Below are 18,825 nucleotides of genomic sequence, written 5' to 3' on the forward strand. Positions count from 1 at the left end.
CCCATTTGCATTTGACTTTGCCATCCCATCTGAGATAACACACCACACACACACACACACAGAGAGAGAGAGAGAGAGAGAGAGAGAGGATGAGGATGAGGATGAACGAATTTTGCAGCTGCTTCTTTAAAAGCTCTCTTCTCTCAGGGATGCCCGAGATAGTGAATTGCAAGCAGAAATGAATTTCTCCTTCCGTTTCTGATCCGCGCAAACACCCAAGCGTGAACGCCATCACCTGATAGCTTGGGTGCCTGTTCAATTCGTTAGAGAGAGAGAGAGAGAGAGGGGGGGGGGCTTTCTGTTTGTTTGTTTTACCACGAGTTGACAGTTGGGCAGAAACCAGAGGGGGGAAAAAAGAATTTCGGGCTTCGTGGGAACCGAGGAAGCAAAACAAGATGCAAAGTCTAAAATCTATAGGCTCATAAACCACCCCGGTTTCTTGAAACAAACCGGGATTTCTCTACCCCAACCTTGAAACCATGGATCGAGTGAATCTCTTTACCGAAGAATGTGATGAACGGGAGAAGGTGAGTCTTCGCCGAGAAAATCTCAGCGCCCATTTTCTCGGCGAAGACTTCTTTCGGGGGATGCAGCTTCTGCCGCCCCTTTCTGTCAGCTGCCCAGCTGAGAGAAGGGGGTGACAGAGGCTGGATCCCCCGAAACAAGTCTCCGCTGAGACGAGAGAACAAGGTGTTTCTCCCCCCCCCCGCTTTTGCCGCTTTTGTGTGTGCGTGTGTGTGTGTGTGTGTCCCATCTGCAAAGCTTCCGAGGAAGGAGAAGCAGGATACTGGTTGGGGGGGAGCGGCAAAAGCGGGGGGGGGGGGGGGGAGAGAGAAACGGCTCCGCCTTTGGTTCCCCCTCCTAAAGCACAGGGGCGCTAGAGAAAGTTTGGAGTTGGGTAAGGAAGGGCAAAATTCAGGAAGAAAAGCGGGGCGGCGGGCGAACGGGAGACCTGTACAAGGGGGAAGGGGAACTCTCTGCTGTGTGTGTGTGTGTGTGTGTGTGTGTGTGTGTGTGTGTCCCATCTGCAAAGCTGCCGAGGAAGGAGAAGCGGGATACTGGTTGGGTGGAGGAGGCAGTGGCGGCGGCGGAGGCGGCCGCAGCACCGGCAGTCTTCCGCTTTTGCCGCTTTTGTGTGTGCGTGTGTGTGTGTGGCCCATCTGCAAAGCTGCCGAGGAAGGAGAAATGGAGGAGGCAGTGGCGGCGGCGGCCGCAGCACCGGCAGCCTTCCGCTTTTGCCGCTTTTGTGTGTCTTTGTGTGTCTCCTTCCTCGGCAGCTTTGCAGATGGGACACACACACACGCACACACAAAAGCGGCAAAAGCGGAAGGCTGCCGGTGCTGCGGCCGCCTCCGCCGCCACTGCCTCCTCCACTTCTCCTTCCTCGGCAGCTTTGCAGATGGGCCACACACACACACACACACACACACACACACACACACACACACAAAGCAGAGAGTTCCCCTTCCCCCTTGTACAGGTCTCCCGTTTGCCTGCCGCCCCGCTTTTCTTCCTGAATTTTGCGCTTCCTTACCCAACTCCAAACTTTCTCTAGCGCCCCTGTGCTTTAGGAGGGGGAACCAAAGGCGGAGCTGTTTCTCTTCCCCCCCCCCCGCTTTTGCCGCTCCCCCCCCAACCAGTATCCTGCTTCTCCTTCCTCGGCAGCTTTGCAGATGGGCCACACACACACACACACACACACACAAAGCAGAGTTCCCCTTCCCCCTTGTACAGGTCTCCCGTTTGCCTGCCGCCCCGCTTTTCTTCCTGAATTTTGCGCTTCCTTACCCAACTCCAAACTTTCTCTAGCGCCCCTGTGCTTTAGGAGGGGGAACCAAAGGCGGAGCCGTTTCTCTTCCCCCCCCCCGCTTTTGCCGCTCCCCGACCCAACCAGTATCCCACTTCTCCTTCCTCGGCAGCTTTGCAGATGGGACACACACACACACACGCACGCACGCACGCACAAAAGCAGAGAGTTCCCCTTCCCCCTTGTACAGGTCTCCCGTTCGCCCGCCGCCCCGCTTTTCTTCCTGAATTTTGCGCTTCCTTACCCAACTCCAAACTTTCTCTAGCGCCCCTGTGCTTTAGGAGGGGGAACCAAAGGCGGAGCCGTTTCTCTCTCCCCCCCCCGCTTTTGCCGCTCCCCCCCCAACCAGTATCCCGCTTCTCCTTCCTCGGAAGCTTTGCAGATGGGACACACACACACACACAAGCCCAGCGGCCAGACTGCGCTGCCTCCCCAAGGGCTCCTAATGGCTTGCTGCCCCGCGTGACACCGCTGGCTGACGCTAGCTCGTCTCTCTCTCTCTCTTCTTTCCTCCCTCCCTCGGTCTCCCCCTCCCCCTTTTCCGGCTCAGCCCCACGTCACCAGGAGACCAAAACGGGAACATCATGGCAGAGCAGAGGAGACACAGGAAGCGGATCCAGGTACCGGGCTGGCTTATCTCCTCCCTCTTTTCGCAACCGCTCTGCGGGATGACTTTCCCTTTTCCTTCTGGCTCACCCCCCCTCCCCCGCCCGTCACCCTTCCCTCCCTCCTCCCCCTCCGCCTCCTCCGAGGCCGCCGCCAGTCAGCATCTCTCCTACCGTTTTTGCGGCTTTTCCGTCGCCCCCGCCGCCGCTCCCCCTTCCCCGCAGAGCCGGCTGCATCCAGCGCCTTCTTCCTCTGGAGGGAAGCACCGAAGCCTCGGCCGCGCGCAAGTCCTCGGTAAAATTTTTTTGTTGACTGGAGTATAAGCCGAAGTGGAGTTTTTCAGCCCAAAAAGTGGGCTGAAAAATTCGGCTTATACTCAAGTATATACGGTATATACACACACATACATATATATACATATACACACATACATACATATATATAAGAGCAAGAAATCCGAACACTGGAATAAGATAGAAAACTAAAGCAGTTTTATTAAAAATCAAGCTTTCGTTGGCTAACTACCAGCGTCGTCAGGATAAAATCATTGGAGTGGGGAAATATCATCAGCGTTTCTGCACTCCACTCATGGAACGCGTCACTAGTCTGTTCGTTTCAACTGGCCGTATTCTTTTGAGCCGTCTTGCGTTTGTTCCTGTGGGGTGTGATTTTGAGTGTCTGCTGTGGGAGAGGATTACTGTCAGTCCCATTAACTATAGCCATTGCTCTTGTCATTACCCGTGTTCTCATGCCAGAGGCACTAAGTGGTTGTTCTTCCTCTTTTTTGCATTCTGCGATGGGGGGGGTGATAGTGTAACTATGCAGTTCTGATCTTGGTTTGAGGGAGCGCTCTGTGAGTGCTCGCGTTGTCTGCATTTGCGTTGTACGCGCTGCTCCTCTTCCCAACTCCTGAGGGCTTGATACACAGGGGGGAGATCAATATGCCGATTGATCGAGGAGTGGTCAGAGAACCAAGCTTCCTTGAATAATCGTCCACCCTTGGTGTTATCACAGGCGATCGCCTCAACCGTCAGATTGAAGGTGTGATTGTGTGTGGCCATGTGTGCCCACACCTGTGAATGTTGTTCTTGTTCTTGTCTTGATGGCAAGCATGTGTTTGTGTACCCTAGTCCTCAGTTGTTTTGCAGTCTCCCCAATATAATTACAGCGGCAGTTTTCACATGCCATCCTGTATATGACTGAGGACTTCTCTTCCTTGGGGAGTGGATCCTTAGGGCGCATGATAGGAGCTCGCAAAGTCTGATCGGATTTCTTGCTCTGATTTAAATATGCCTGGGATTCGTGTTTTTAGTTTGATTAAGGAGTACACACACACACACACACACACACACACACACACACACACACATTCATTTTATATTAAAGGATAGTTTAGTTCTAGAAATTGGGAGACATGGTATGGTTCATCTTTTTAATGTTGATTCTGTCCGTAAGCATTATTATGTTGAGTTGTCCTTTTTATGCTTTGTAAAAACTATGAAATAGAATCCTTAACCTGTTTAGTTCTCCAAGAATGTACAGAAAAAAGAAAACTAATCTAATCTAAATTTAAAAATATTTTTCAGGTCAATGTCTAACAAGTAGAGAGATGAAGAAGAGAGTTCTATTACAGTGTAGGAATAAGAGGTAAGAGAATATTGTATACCAACCTCTAACCCGGGTGCCAGTACTATCTGTTCTCTGTACCCCTCCTGCAAGCACCATAGCTACAGCCAATTTCACAACATATAATCCAAAAATCTGAGGACACAAGCTTGCTAAAATTTCATTCCTCCCTGCAAAGTATGAAAAGAGTAATAGATTAATATACTTTGATCTCTTTCTCTGAGAGCCTTGGTGGAGCAGTGGGCTAATGCCTCCTTAAGTAACACCAGCTGCCTGCAATTAGTGCAGGTTCGCATCCCACCAGGCTCAAGGTTGACTCAGCCTTCCATCCTTCCGAGGTAGGTAAAATGAGGACCCAGATTGTTGGGGGCAATTAAGCTGACTTTGTAATAATGCCGCTTGGGGGTGTGTCTGAAAGCCCTAATAAGCAGGCATATACATAGAATGAAGGCTACTGCTAAGCTTGTAAGCCGCCCTGAGTCTTCGGAGAAGGGCGGGATATAAATGGAATTAAAAAAAATATGTACAATCCCACCTATGCCTCTATTTATTATGCTGTCCTTGGTTTAAACTGAAAAATGATCAGTAAAGTCTCTCTTGACTTTCAGTGATCTTGCCAACTTTTTGAACATCCATGTAATTTTCAAGACAACAATCCCACTGTTTGCTTCTACAACAGTTTTTTCATTTTTCTCAATCTAGACAATATTGTAATCTGGGATGTCCCATTCAAGCACTAACCATGTCTAATTCATCTTACCTTTTTATATAGGTGGTTTAGAAATCACTGTGATGTTTTCTTAATTTTCATTTTGATTTGGTTATAATAAAAATAAACTGCTAGATCCAATACTTTTTATTGGATAATTTGACAGAGATAACAGGGTGAAAGTGTTTTTTCTTTAGGTTAAATGTATTCATTGATTTAGTGAATCATTATTTCCAGATTTTAGAATGACAATTCCCATCATTCCTAATCACATTTTACCTTAACTGGGTCTAATGAACTGGGTCCTAGTGAGGTGGGCAGCATAAAAAAATTAATAAATAAAATAACGAAAACTAGTTCAAAACATCTGGCAGACAACACATTGGGTAAAGCTTTGATATTCTAAAAGGATAGAATCAAAGATTCTAAGAAAGATTCCACAGATTATTATTGGTCCTTAAGAGTTCTATTCCAGGTGCAAAATTCTTACATCAACAAAAGCTTCCTTCCTTCATTTAATTGGAAAAAGGCACATAATGGAATAGGTGTCTCCAGTGAAATAAACTGGAACTTCTACAACAGCTCTACATGCAACTTAGGAAGATACATGGAATTCTGGGTGGGAGAAATAGTATATAAAAATGTATTGATCATATGCACAAATGCCAGCATCTGTCTTCTGTTTCTTTGATCGTTAACTATGAAAAAGCAATAAACAAGCCTATTTGCATTCTATCTGTGCTCAAGCTACCATATCAATCCCACAACAGCAGTACAGGGTACAGCATCTTCCCCCAGTCTAAGGCATTCCAAGACTACAATCTCCATCATTGCTGGCTAGTACGACTAAGAAAGGGAGCTGCAGTTCAATGAAACTATAGCATATTAAATTGGAGAAGGCTGCTGTTTGATGTCTATATATCAACCAAACCAGACATAGCATGGTTAAAATTTAAGACGTGATGCTTTAAACTAGCAACCTACGATTCCTTTTGTTAAAAATATAATAACTATTTTATCCTTTTTCCCCATTTAATTATTATCTATGAAACTCTCCATCCAATTTTACAGAGCAGGGAATACAATTTGATTATGAAGGATAAAATTGGTGCATTTCAAAAGCAAGCTGTTGATACCATTTTTAAAAATGTTTTGCAAACCTGCTAAAGGGTCGTTCTTATGTCTTTCCCAAAAATCTTTAAATTCTTTGCGAACGTCCTCATCAATTGTGATGCCTATAATTTGCTCATTGTTGACTTGAATGTAATTGGCCTTCAAAACAATCTCTACATCACAGCGTGAATCCTGGTGAAAAGGCTTCCATCTTTGCATCACTACTCCATAAACTGTGATGTCATCACCTGAGACAAAAACAAATAAACACCAAGAACTGCCATAAAAATTTGGCACACATTAGTATAGAAGTCTTGAGTGTTTGTAATGTACATGTCATGTTGTTTCATTGGTATTATAATTATACTGGTCTTACAACATGAAATACCATTGTCTTAAGTCAAAACGTCAACTCATAATTATTGGCATTCGGGAATATAAAGTTTTCATATGTCATGCTAAGCCCTGTGTTAATTTAGCACATAATTGTTTATTCTAACTGACTATAGTTTTCTGGATGATGTCCAACCAGGATTCTAAAAGAATTCAAAAACCTTTTGACTAACAATGCTAGGCTGCTCACCATAAATGCTACTTCTCTCAAACAGGAATCCTTCCATAAGGGTTAGAAAAAAGGCCAGTGTAATTCAAATCTTTAAAAGGAGATGGAAAAGGAATTGAGGAATTCAGCTACTCTGAAACCTGTTTGGATAAACTGAAGGAGTGTCTTTTCTTGTATATACCTATCCATACCTTATTATCGTCTAATGAGTCTCTCCACACCAAAGGAGGTAAAGTAGATGTTTACAAGGCAGACAGCCTTTTTCTGTGGTGGCACCATTTATGGAACACTTCCCAGAGAGTCTCAATGGGTCCCACATTAGCATACTACCATCAGTCTTTTAATCATATTTTAATTATTTATTTATTAATTCATAGGTTTAGTTTGATGACCATCTTGCCTAGGTTGTGTAATGTCTTTATTTTGTATTTTATTTTATTGGTTATGCTTTAACTCAAATTATATTTTCTCTATTTGTGTGTGTGCTTATTGTAAATCCAGAGAGCTCTGCCTATTGAACTGTTTAAAAAATTAATTGCAGGAAAATGTTAACAAGTAAGCACACAGAAGAATCTACAATCCACCCCCCAACACACACATTTGCATGCAATTAACATTTTGTTGGCATTTAAAGCTGTATGAAAACATAGAAAATAAAGACCGTTAAATGAGAACAATATTTTGAACACATGGGTCCAAATTCTATGGAAAGGTGTTAGCATAGAAGAGTGCGTATTGCAATGCCTCTGTTATTGAAGAATAGTCTTCTGAGACTTGGAAATTTTAAATGCCAATCATCATATGATTTGATGTTGAACTTAAACAATGGCATTTCATGTTGTACAATCAATAAAATTGTAACACCAACCAAACAACATGATATATACATTACTATTAAACAAGAACTCATTTAAAATATTAATTTGAATTCTTCTTTAAGTATGAATACCTAAAACAAATTTTCCAAAAGAATCTATCACAGAACTCACCAGATTTGCAACTGTCAACTAAGTCATCTTCAAGGACCACCATCATAGAACGGGGAATATTTCCAACAGAAAGCCTTTGGACCTGGACAACATAAAATGTATTTATTTTATTGTAAGGTTAGCAAATACTTACAAGTTTCAAGGACTACCACTAAATTTATGTAAAGAAGCTATGGTCAACTAGAAATAAATACCGATCAACCAATGAGTACTCAGAGAAGCAACTGTTTAGAAATCTGCTTTCATTTGATCTATATTTTCATCAGAGTCTATCTTATGTAAGTTTCTTCAGAAGCAGATTCCAATGTTGGTCTGTGAGTGTAATAAAAATTGAACGATTGATTCAGAAGCAGATTGCCTTGCACTTTGGACTCGTTAGAAGCCTCTTGAGAGAATAACCAGAATGGGACCCTTTCACCCTGTACTCCCAGAAATCTGTTCTAAAAGCTTTGCCCCCCCACCCCCAAAAAAGTATATTTATGGGATACAAGGATATAGCAGAAGGGGAACAAAAAGAGCCCTGGATGTGACTCTACACTTCCTATGAAACATTTTTCACATAATGGAAAAGGTAACAGTGACACGAAGAAAGGCTCTTACATTCCTGCTACCATTTTACCCAGCCAATCCCTTAAGATACCTATAGCCAACCAAATCTGTGAGAACATTTTATTTTTACAACCTGCTCTTGAATCTTGATCTCTTGATAGTCTTTGCATCTACTGGGAACACAGGATGTTCCAGAGAGACAAGTGAACTTTGAGGAGGCGCAGCCTTCTTTCCCAGGGCAGGCTGATGGGCGGCAGAAAGCATAGTATTGTTCAAAGTCAGCCTTGACCACAAAGATGTGCTTGCATTTGTTGCACATATAATCCCGCTCAAATTCCAGGACTTTCACTAGGCTGGTCCGAATAACAGTGCCAGTGACTGACAAGAAATGCCCTACATCTACAGTCTTTGGGATGTGTTCTCTAGTTAGTTCTGGGCACACAGGTAAACCTGGTGAAACAAGAAGCAAAGAAAAAACAGAGATTATTTTATTGGCAGTTTCCACTAACTCTTAATTTTGTTTTAGCAACTTGGCGTGATGAATTCTTGGTTCACACATTTCTTTTAACTGTGGTTGGTCAAATATACTACCAGGGGACCAAGTACTTTTTTTTGGATAGCATGCTAAGGCTTAAATAATAATTTAAAACTAAAGAGGCTGGCTACACATAGCATGCTGAGCTAAAATCAAATTTGTATAATGTGTAAATTCAATGCCTAATCAGCAGTTGAAGAAATTTGCTGATCATTTTTAATGTGACCCTTATTTAAGGATATATTTGTCAAAAATTACAGAAACATCACCTAACGACGTTGTAGTTTTCCTACCCAAAACGTCAGCAACAAAGAGTAAAGAGACTCAGCAACAGAATGGAACTTGCTATCATAGGAAAACACAATATATATTTTTAGTGGGTTAATTCATCTGAAATTTCTTCATAAAACAGAATTTTTAAAACAAAAGTATTCTTCCATCAGAACCGCTGCTTCTTTTTAAAGACTACCTTATATCTCCATAGATTCAAATGAATTATATTCTTTATAAAATTAACAAGGGAGTTTTGTTTCTCCACTATTAACAGCCTTCCCCCACCCCCATTAACTGGCTTAAACTATGTGACCATTTTAAAGTACAAGTTAATCAAGAGCAAAAGAGATACAATGTTTCAAAGAACTATCAGACTTTCTTGTCAGAAAAAAGCATCAAACCAGCGTTCGGGATGTAGAAGTAAAATATCAGCAGTGAATATTTTTTATCTATCTATCTATCTATCTATCTATCTATCTATCTATCTATCTATCTATCTATCTATCTATCTACATACATTACACACACACACAGACACACACACACACTTACCAGTGATGGAAGGAAAGGAAGTTGTATGCATCAGGATAGAAATTCCACAAACCACCACAAACCTCTTGTGGAAGGAATAGGAAAAAAGAGTCTAGATCAGGGGTCTCCAACGCCCGGTCCATGGACCGGCACCGGGCTGCAGCATATCAACAACCGGGCTGCAGAAATAAGCAAAGCCCCATCCGTGGGATGCAGGCAGCACACAAAACCACACCCCCTCCGGTCCGCAGAATAACCTCTCTCCACGTAACCGGTCCCTGATGCCCAAAAGGTTGGGACATCCGCTCTAGATCCCTATTTTCAGGAGATCAGGGGAACAGGTCAGTAGTTGTTTTCCTGGATTGAAATTCTGTAAGCCAGTCTTTTCCTACTTAAAATTGTTCCTATTATCCTCAGCTACCAATACTATTTGGCAATTATGAAAGTTATTGTTCAAGTTTGGCAGGTGCAGGAAGACTATCTTAATCAAAAGCATAATCTTGTTATAAGAGAACTCTTACACTTGCTACATAATCCACAGGGACTTTTATAAAGCTAACCAAGATTTGTATGTATCACAAGATATGCCATTTACCTGATATTCTGGCATGAAGATTCTGTTTAATGATGAATTCCTGAGCTTCGGAAGCTGACTGACATGTCGTAGCTGCTCTACGCAATGCATTATCAAAAATAGGAAGCACTTCATTAGGGAAGGCGTTAAAATATTCACCAATTTCCATGTTGGTTTCAAAAAGTGTCAATGCATCAACAATAACTGGGTAATGGGCATCATCATCTTTTTCTTTTAAAATCTGCAAGATGTCATTGTGGTGATAAGCCAGAATGTATGATTCAAATACTTGTCCAATCAGGTTTATTTGCTCTGTAGTTAAAACCATCATGAATCCTATAATTGGAAGAGATACAAGACAATATTTAACTTAATTAAATTGTATTTCTAGCACATTGCATAAAACTAACTTGCTTCATAATTATGTTTTAGCTCGTCTCCGAATCTTTGTTCTCTTTAGCTTCCTTTCTTGAATTAAAAACTTTATTTTCTCCTGGCCAGCACATTTCAATGATAATATGTATGTATGTATGTATGTATGTAATCAATTTATATGGCTCACAAATTTGACTCAGAATAGCTAACAAATGGAAAAGCTGTACAAATCTAATAATAATCAAAGATAAACATACTATAGCAGCTGAGGAGTCAACTCATCTTGGGTTCAGTTGGTATATCAGTACTTTCAAACAATGTTTAATTGCATGTGGAAGGAGCAATACCAAGGCAGAACTTCATCTATCTTCTCTGAAGAAGGTGATCTTCTCTTTGAAAAAGGGTGCTTCCAGATGAATAATAGCTCCTGATGGTAGCCAATAGAAGGTCTTATAGTTTATCCTTCTTGCTGATTCTTTTTAGATAAGAGAAATAACAGAATTGGGGGAACTGTGAATGAATTATTACTAATAGCTGCATCTCCTGTAAAATTCTGTGAAGCAGATTGTTAGATTAACTGCAATTTCAGATCCAGGTTTTGTTTTATCTCTACCTCTGTGGTTTCCCTTTTCAATTATGGGATTAGCAACTTTATTTTTACTAAATGTACTCATCTTAGTGCTTTATAATTATCGATCAAACCAGGTACTTATATTATGCATGCATAAATAAATAAATAAATATTAAAAATCAAATAAAGATTTTACAGGAGATCCAGCTATTAACAATAATTCATTCGTAGTTCCCCCAATTCCGTTATTTCTTTTATCAAAAAGAAAAATTCAGCAAAGATAAATATAAGACCTTTTCTTGGTTACCATCAGGAGCTATTCATTTGGAAGCGCCCTTTTTCAAAGACAAGAACACCTTTCTTCTTTTTGTTTTTTGTTTTTTTGCTGTGACCCTGAGAAGACAGACAAAGTTCTGCCCTGGTATTGATCCTTCCATACATATTTAAAATCAAATAAAGAATATCAAATAAATTTTCCAGGAAATCCAGGAAAGGAGATCTACCAAACTGGCTAGCTAAAGGAACGAATGAATCTGTGATTGGTCCTGAAATACAGCAAAGTATGGAGCAACTAAATAACTAAGAATTTAATCTAAGCATTTCTAAAAGGTAAGAGGCAGCATCATGTCTCAAAAGATTGTTTTGGCTCCTCCCCAATAGTTCAATCTTCAGGTGAGTTTGGTCTGTCTGTGTGGGTGCGGGTCTGCGGTGCGTCCTGCAGCTAAGGCTGCAATTAGCCCAAGTGAGGCTAATTCGTTCCGCTCCTATCTAGCCTTCTTCTGAGCTCAAAGCCGTGTCCCCCCCCCACAAAAAACGCCCCCCGCCGGGACTTGAATTGTGGAACCCATTAGAGCAAGGGGTCTTCAAACTTGGCCCTTTTATGATTTGTGGACTTCAACTCCCAGAATTCCTCAGCCAGAGTGCCTGGCTGAGGAATTCTGGGAGTTGAAGTCCACAAGTCATAAAAGGGCCAAGTTTGAAGACCCCTGCATTAGAGAACCAGTCATGAGAAAGTCATGAGGGCGGGGCCGAAGGAGGGGCGGGCAAGCTCGGAGCGGCTCAATTAAGGGGCAGGCGAAGTCTGGCCCTCAAGTTTCTCGCCGGTGGGCTGCCGCTAAGGAGAAACGCGGAGCCGCGCTGCAAAAGAAAGAGCCGCGTGAACTTCCCCGGCGCGCGGCGCTTCCCTCTCGCGCCACGCGACTTACCATCCGCCTCGCGAAGCTTAAAAGAGCTGGCGGGAAAAGGGAAAAAAAATACAAATACAAATACAAACCTCACCGGTCTGGCGGCAAAAAGGAGCGGCAGGAATCAGTCGGCAGGAGGAGGAGGAAGAGGAGGCGGGCTCGGCGAAGATTGGCACTTCTCCTCCGGCTCCGCCGCCGCATGACAGGCGGGGGAAAAGGGCGGGCGACTTTCCTCGGGCCGCTGCAGCGCCGTCGTTCTGTCTCGGCTGACCCTGGGCGCGCGGGGGGGGTGCGGGTGCGCGACGATTGGTGGCCAGGCCTCGCTGCGTAAAAATGAAGCCCTTCGAAGAAAAAAGCGCCAGGCTGGACGGCTCGGTTCTCAAGCAGTAACTTATTTGGCTGGGTTATTACAAACTGCCGCTCCGTGACTAGGCGTGAGGTGGAGCAGGTGGGCTGCAGGATTGAACTTTAAAGTTGGCGAGTGGGAATCGAAGCCGGTTGGCGATGGGAAGCCACCGGAATTTTGCTGGGAGGGGGAGGAAAGCAGAACACTTGTTTCTCTTGCAGATCGGGAACGAAAAAGCAGAAATAAATGATTGGTGGCTGTTCCCCCCCCCCGCGGCTGTTCCTTATCATTAAAAAATAAAAAAATAAAAATATATTACTTCTGTAGAGTAAAATTTGACCATAAAAAAGGCTGAGCGACAAAGAATTGAGGCCTTTGAACTCTGGTGCTGGAGAAGACTCCTGCGAGTCCCTTGGACTGCAAGGTGATCAAACTGGTCAGTCCTAGAGGAGATCAACCCTGACTGCTCTTTAGAAGGCCAGATCCTGAAGCGGAAACTCAAATACTTTGGCCACCTAATGAGAAGGAAGGACTCACTGGAGAAGAGCCTAATGCTGGGAAAGGTTGTGGGCAATAGAAGAAGGGGACGACAGAGAATGAGGTGGCTGGATGGAGTCACTGAAGCAGTAGGCGTGAGCCTAAATGGACTCCAGAAGATGGTAGAGGACAGGAAGGCCTGGAGGAACGTTGTCCATAGGGTTGCGATGGGTCGGACACGACTTCGTTGCTAACAACAACAACAACAACAACAGTAGTAAAATTTGGTGTAGGCATTAAGGTAGCAAGCTAGCAACTGGGAGACCATGAGTTCTCATCTTTCCTTGAGTCATTCATTTTCAGCACTAGGAAAAAAGCAGGAAGGGGAAGCCACTCCTGAGATCTTGCCAAGGAAACTGCAGGGGCCTGTTCACGCAGTTGCCAGCAATCCATGTCTAGAGCAGTGATGGCAAGCCTTTTAGAGACCGAGTGCCCAAACTGCAACCCAAAACCCACTTATGTATCATCGGGTGTGGGGTGGGCGTGGCCCATTGGGTGGGCGTGGCTGCAGTGGTAACAGTAGAATGGGTGGGACTAAAAAGTTCAATCAATCAATTCTAACTGTGACAACTCCCCACCACCACCCCGCGAGTTGAAATTGATTCATTGAACCTTTTTTTTTTTGTACATGGTGGTGGAGGCCTAAAGTGAAAAGGTTTTATAAAACCCAGCTGAAGGCCTAGGCCTGGGGCGACAGCGTGTGTCCCCACAGAGAGGGCTCTGGGTGCCACCTGTGGCACCCTTGCCATAGGTTTGCTACCACGGATCTAGACGGAACAAACACACACCAAAAGTCTATAGAGTGAAGAGAGCTTTGCGGTCAGGAGTCAAATTGATTAAGGCACAAGGGGAAAAAAATGTGCTACGAAGCGGGATGTCGGGATCCCTCTGGAAGATTAAGACTTGAATCCTGTTTTGGAAGTATGAGCAATGAACCTCACGTCTCAGCATTTTACTTTTTTGTATCAACTGCCTTTAGGGTTCCTACTGAGTTGGTATCAGTTAATAAACATACATGTGGCCTTAGAATTAGAATAGTGAACTTTTAATCTCTCTCGGATTTTACATTGCTTTATACTTTGCTTCATTTAATTTATAAAATGAATTACTGGATTGTGCACACTTAAAAACCGCATATTTTTGAAGAGACAGTTCAATGGAAAAATTTACAGGATGTAACCAACATTTCTTCATGGGAATCAAGTCAGTCAGAGTAATAGGCTCATATGGAAGGTATTGGATGACTGCATGAACAAACAAAAAACCTTGCATATCTTTTTGGATCTTTTCTGTAGCATTGAATGATGGTAGTGCTGGTAGTGGTAAATGTCAGGTAGGGTAATTGTACAGTAAGAAATATCTAGAGGAAGCATTGGAGTAGATCCAAGATATAGGAATAGGAACATTGGAGAACACTCTTTGCCAAATTTTGTAAATGAAGTAGGGTGCTTGAATAATAAAACATACAGCAGTACCATTCCTCCAATATGGTAAGACAAGTTACGAGAAAAGAAGCAGATAAACCCCATCAGTTTATGGTGGTGTGAGATTCCTTGTGTAAAAAAGTTTGCAAAGTAAAATGGAAATACAGGTAAAATAGATTTCTCAATGTCTACCAGTATTTAAATTTGTAGAAATGAAGCTAAAGGTACAGTAATGATACCTATGCTTCTTTCTCATAATAAACCATATGTATGCTTTAAAATATAGACTCTGTTTTAGAAAGTGACATGTTGATGCCACACAATGTATGCTGTCTTGCAGGTGCTGTATATGGCTTCAAAATAAATTAAATTAAATTAAACTGCTCTTATAAATTTAAACTTCTAGAATAACCAGAGGTGCTTCCAGGACTTAACAGTTCTGGAGACTAATACTTCATTTTGCAGCATGTCACCCATTTTTTTGTAATTTAAAAAACTAAAAGGTAGCATAAAACCTGTTGCACAGGAAGAACACTAGTATTCCAAGTTGCCATATTGGAGATCACAGTATTTACAAAACGTTTACATGTATAGATTGAACATTATAAATTAATGAGAACAAATTGTATTGTTCAAGATTAAGAGGAAACTGAATTTTTGTAGCAAATTGTTGAAAAAAATGACTAGACTACAAGGAGATTAGTTCATTTATTTGCCATCTCATATTGAAATGACTGGGCTTTTTAAAGCTCACTTTCAGCATTTATATATAAATAAAATTATTATTATTATCCTACAAAATGTTGTTGTTGTTAGCTGCGAAGTCGTGTCCGACCCATCGCGACCCTATGGACAACATTCCTCCAGGCCTTCCTGTCCTCTACCATCTTCTGGAGTCCATTTAAGCTCACGCCTACTGCTTCAGTGACTCCATCCAGCCACCTCATTCTCTGTCGTCCCCTTCTTCTATTGCCCTCGATCTTTCCCAGCATTAGGCTCTTCTCCAGTGAGTCCTTCCTTCTCATTAGGTGGCCAAAGTATTTGAGTTTTAGCTTCAGGATCTGGCCTTCTAAAGAGCAGTCAGGATTGATCTCCTCTAGGACTGACCGGTTTGATCGCCTTGCAGTCCAAGGGACTCGCAGGAGTCTTCTCCAGCACCATAGTTCAAAGGCCTCAATTCTTTGGCGCTCAGCCTTTCTTATGGTCCAACTTTCACTCCCATACATTGCAACTGGGAAGACCATAGCCTTGACTATACGCACTTTTGTTGACAGGGTGATGTCTCTGCTTTTTAGTGTGCTGTCTAGATTTGCCATGGCTTTCCTCCCTAGGAGCAAGCGTCTTTTAATTTCTTGGCTACAGTCCCCATCTGCAGTGATCTTGGAGCCCAGGAAAACAAAATCTGTCACTACCTCCATTTCTTCCCCATCTATTTGCCAGGAATTGAGAGGGCCAGATGCCATGATCTTGGTTTTCTTAATGTTAAGTTTCAACCCAAGTTTTGCACTCTCCTTCTTCACCCGCAACAAGAGGCTCTTTAGTTCTTCTTCACTTTCTGCCATTAGAGTGGTATCATCTGCGTATCTTAGGTTGTTGATATTTCTTCCGGCAATCTTAATTCCAACTTTTGATTCATCTAGTCCTACAAAATAGGACTTGTGAAATCTTGAAAAAGGTGCCTTGCAGTGTGTTGGCATGGTGATGCATTCATCTTTGAGGTATTAAAGCAGCTGTACCCTTGGGGAAGCATGTAAACTGCTTTGAAGGTTGTCTCCTGTTGCCTGAGCCATATACAGTCACTTTGGTGCTATCACAGTTTAAGAGAAGTCTGTTCATTCTGGAAACAACTTTTGCAGTAGCTATGCAAACTTTCCAAAGGATGTGACTGTTTAATATATTGTGGAGAAGAGCTTTGCTTGTAGCAATTTGCTTTACAAAGCTGCTCTTTTGAATGCTTTTGATATATAATATGAAAGTTAAATTTCTGTGCATTAACAAACTGAATGAAGAATATTAGTTTGAGGGTTAGTTTATTAACTTGAGGACTGTATTTATAATTGGTATGGAAAAATGACTTGAGTTTTGTGATAAAGTTTCTGTCCTGTAGTAAGTTGCTGAGTCAGAGTAAAATATTATGCAAGTGAATGTCTTCTCCCATATTCTCAGTATAGAAGACAAGAGGTTGATTTCATTATTTCACTAGAAAAAAAATTGTGAACAAAAACACTAAAGTACTATTGCAGTTTTGAAGTTTATCATTTGACTTATATCATACCCCCACATCCCCAGGACCTAAGGTGATATATACGGTATCTTTCCTCCATTTCTTCTCCCACAACAACCATATGAGGTAAGTTGGGTGCAAAGAAGGCAACTAGATAAAAGTCACCAAATGAGTTTCCATGGTTGTGGATCTACTTCAGTTTGGGACTGCCTACTTCTAATTCAGCATGTTAACTACATCATTCTGGCATCCTCCACCTAATGACAATGAGGGTGCTTACCGCAAGGAGTTTAGGGTTTGGTGAACTGGTGTAAGGAAAACAGCCTAGTTTTAAACATTGGAAAAACCAGAGATCATTGTCGATTTCAGAAAAGGCAGGCGCAGCCACACTCCTCTGTGCATTAATGATTCACTTGTGGAGATGGTTACCAGCATCAAATTCCTGGGTGTGCAGTTAAATAGGCTGGCTTGGTCACTCAATAGCGAGACACTGTTGAAGCGGGCACAGCAGCGCCTGCATTTTCTGCATCGCATTAGAAAAGCACATCTTCCTTCCCCTGTTCTTACCACTTTCTACAGAGGGATGATCGAGAGCATCCTGTCATACAGCATCATAGTCTGGTTTGGAAGCATCAGTGCTTCAGACAGGAAGGCAGTGCAGTGTGTGGTGAGGAGGCTTAAAAGATCATTGGCAGTTCCCTCGCTTCCATCCAGGACATAGCACATAAGCGTTACTTGAGCAGGGTCCACAAGGTTGTCTGGGACACTACACATCCTCTTCATGACCTGTTTTCCTTGTTACCTTCTGGGAGGAGTCTTCGTGGTATCCGAAGCAGAACATCCAGATTCAGTCAGTTTTGTTCCATACAGTATCAACCTTGTGAACTCTAAAGTTTCCTCCTTCTGTTATGTATTCAAGATAGACAGTAATTAATATTTATATGTTACTTATATGTAAGGGTGTAGATCTATACATATGTTGTATATAGTATGTTTAAATGTGTGTTATGTATGTGTATCTTTTGAGAGCAAGCAACTAAATTTCATTTTTAATGTGAGCCATTGTACTGACAGTAAAAAATGACAAGGTCTATCCTATCTATCTATCTATCTATCTATCTATCTATCTATCTATCTATCTATCTATCTATCTATCTATCTATCTATGAATGATGAACAAATGATACAATTTTAAAGAAAAACATAACACAATAGTATTTTGGATCATTATTGCAAAATTATCCAGTATATTTTATTATAAGGAACAGCCAAGAAATCCAACTTTAACTTAATATGGCTTTCTTCTAATGTAAAGGATGTATATACCTTTACATAGACCATAGAATATCTGCCAAATACTGTTTTAGATTAGCAGGAAAGCATTAGAACATTGCTTCCAGTGAAGCATTCAGGATGAGTTTACAGGAGATACAATTTGAAAAGTTTGATTAGGACATTTTATATGAAAACATACAAATTTTTGTACATATGCTACATATAAAACTGATTATATTATTGGTGGTACTATTGGTTGATTATGCTGTTGCATAATGGGAAGACGCAGTCAGGCTTTAGCAGAAATAATGAAGAGCTATATTTTTGTATCTAAGAATAAAAACTGTTTTTAAAATAACCACACAATCTCCCTAACTCCCCCTTTATGCATACAAAGATCAGATCTTAAAAGTACATTCATAAAACAAAAGTTTCTCCCTGAGATTACCAGTGTTAGTTTTATTGTGGTAATCTTGGAAATAACAGCAATAGTATCAACAAAATATATAAAAACCAGATTTGCCAGTATATTACATCTTTTCTCTCAGAAAACCTGCACAATTATAAGACAGGTGTAATAGAGTGGAAAATCAGGCACATTCTCCAGTTTAAAAAGATTGCGTGGTCATGGCTTAATTTTGTAATGGAAGAGAAAAATGTTAACATTTATGCTGGAGCTCTAATGAAAGATTTGCATGCTTTATTATGCATAATTATTTTGTTTAGAACTATTTTTCATTAATGCCTGAGTTTTGTCCAAAGGATAATATCCTCAAATTGCAGCTTTCCATAAATTTCACTTTATTAATACAGCATTACATAATGTAGTAACCCAAAATGTTAAATGTCTAAAGAGCACTGTTTCTGCATGTATTTATAAAATATTTATGACAAAAGTTGATGAACTTCAACATTAAAATATTTGTCATTTTTCTTACTATAATCTTATTACCACCTAGCTTTATATATTATAATTTAGCAGTCTTCCCCACTTTTAGAATAAACCACAATTTTT

General features: G+C 41.6%; 1 protein-coding gene across 1 annotated transcript in view; it reads right to left on the reverse strand.

Annotated features, from left to right (window-relative positions):
* Positions 1–10,205, reverse strand: part of MCM9 (minichromosome maintenance 9 homologous recombination repair factor) — a gene marked incomplete at its 5' end in the record, with an annotated part of 40,833 nt that extends 30,628 nt beyond the window's left edge. The window contains 5 exons of the mRNA XM_081335342.1: positions 4,084–4,209; positions 5,909–6,109; positions 7,413–7,494; positions 8,095–8,411; positions 9,896–10,205. Of these exons, the coding sequence (XP_081191468.1) occupies positions 4,084–4,209; positions 5,909–6,109; positions 7,413–7,494; positions 8,095–8,411; positions 9,896–10,205 (1,036 nt within the window). The remainder of the gene's footprint in view (positions 1–4,083; positions 4,210–5,908; positions 6,110–7,412; positions 7,495–8,094; positions 8,412–9,895) is intronic.
* Between the last annotated feature and the right edge of the window lie 8,620 nt (positions 10,206–18,825).

Source organism: Vipera berus (genome assembly GCF_964194415.1).
Source record: "Vipera berus genome assembly, chromosome: 1".
In the NCBI taxonomy this organism is placed as follows: domain Eukaryota; kingdom Metazoa; phylum Chordata; class Lepidosauria; order Squamata; family Viperidae; genus Vipera; species Vipera berus.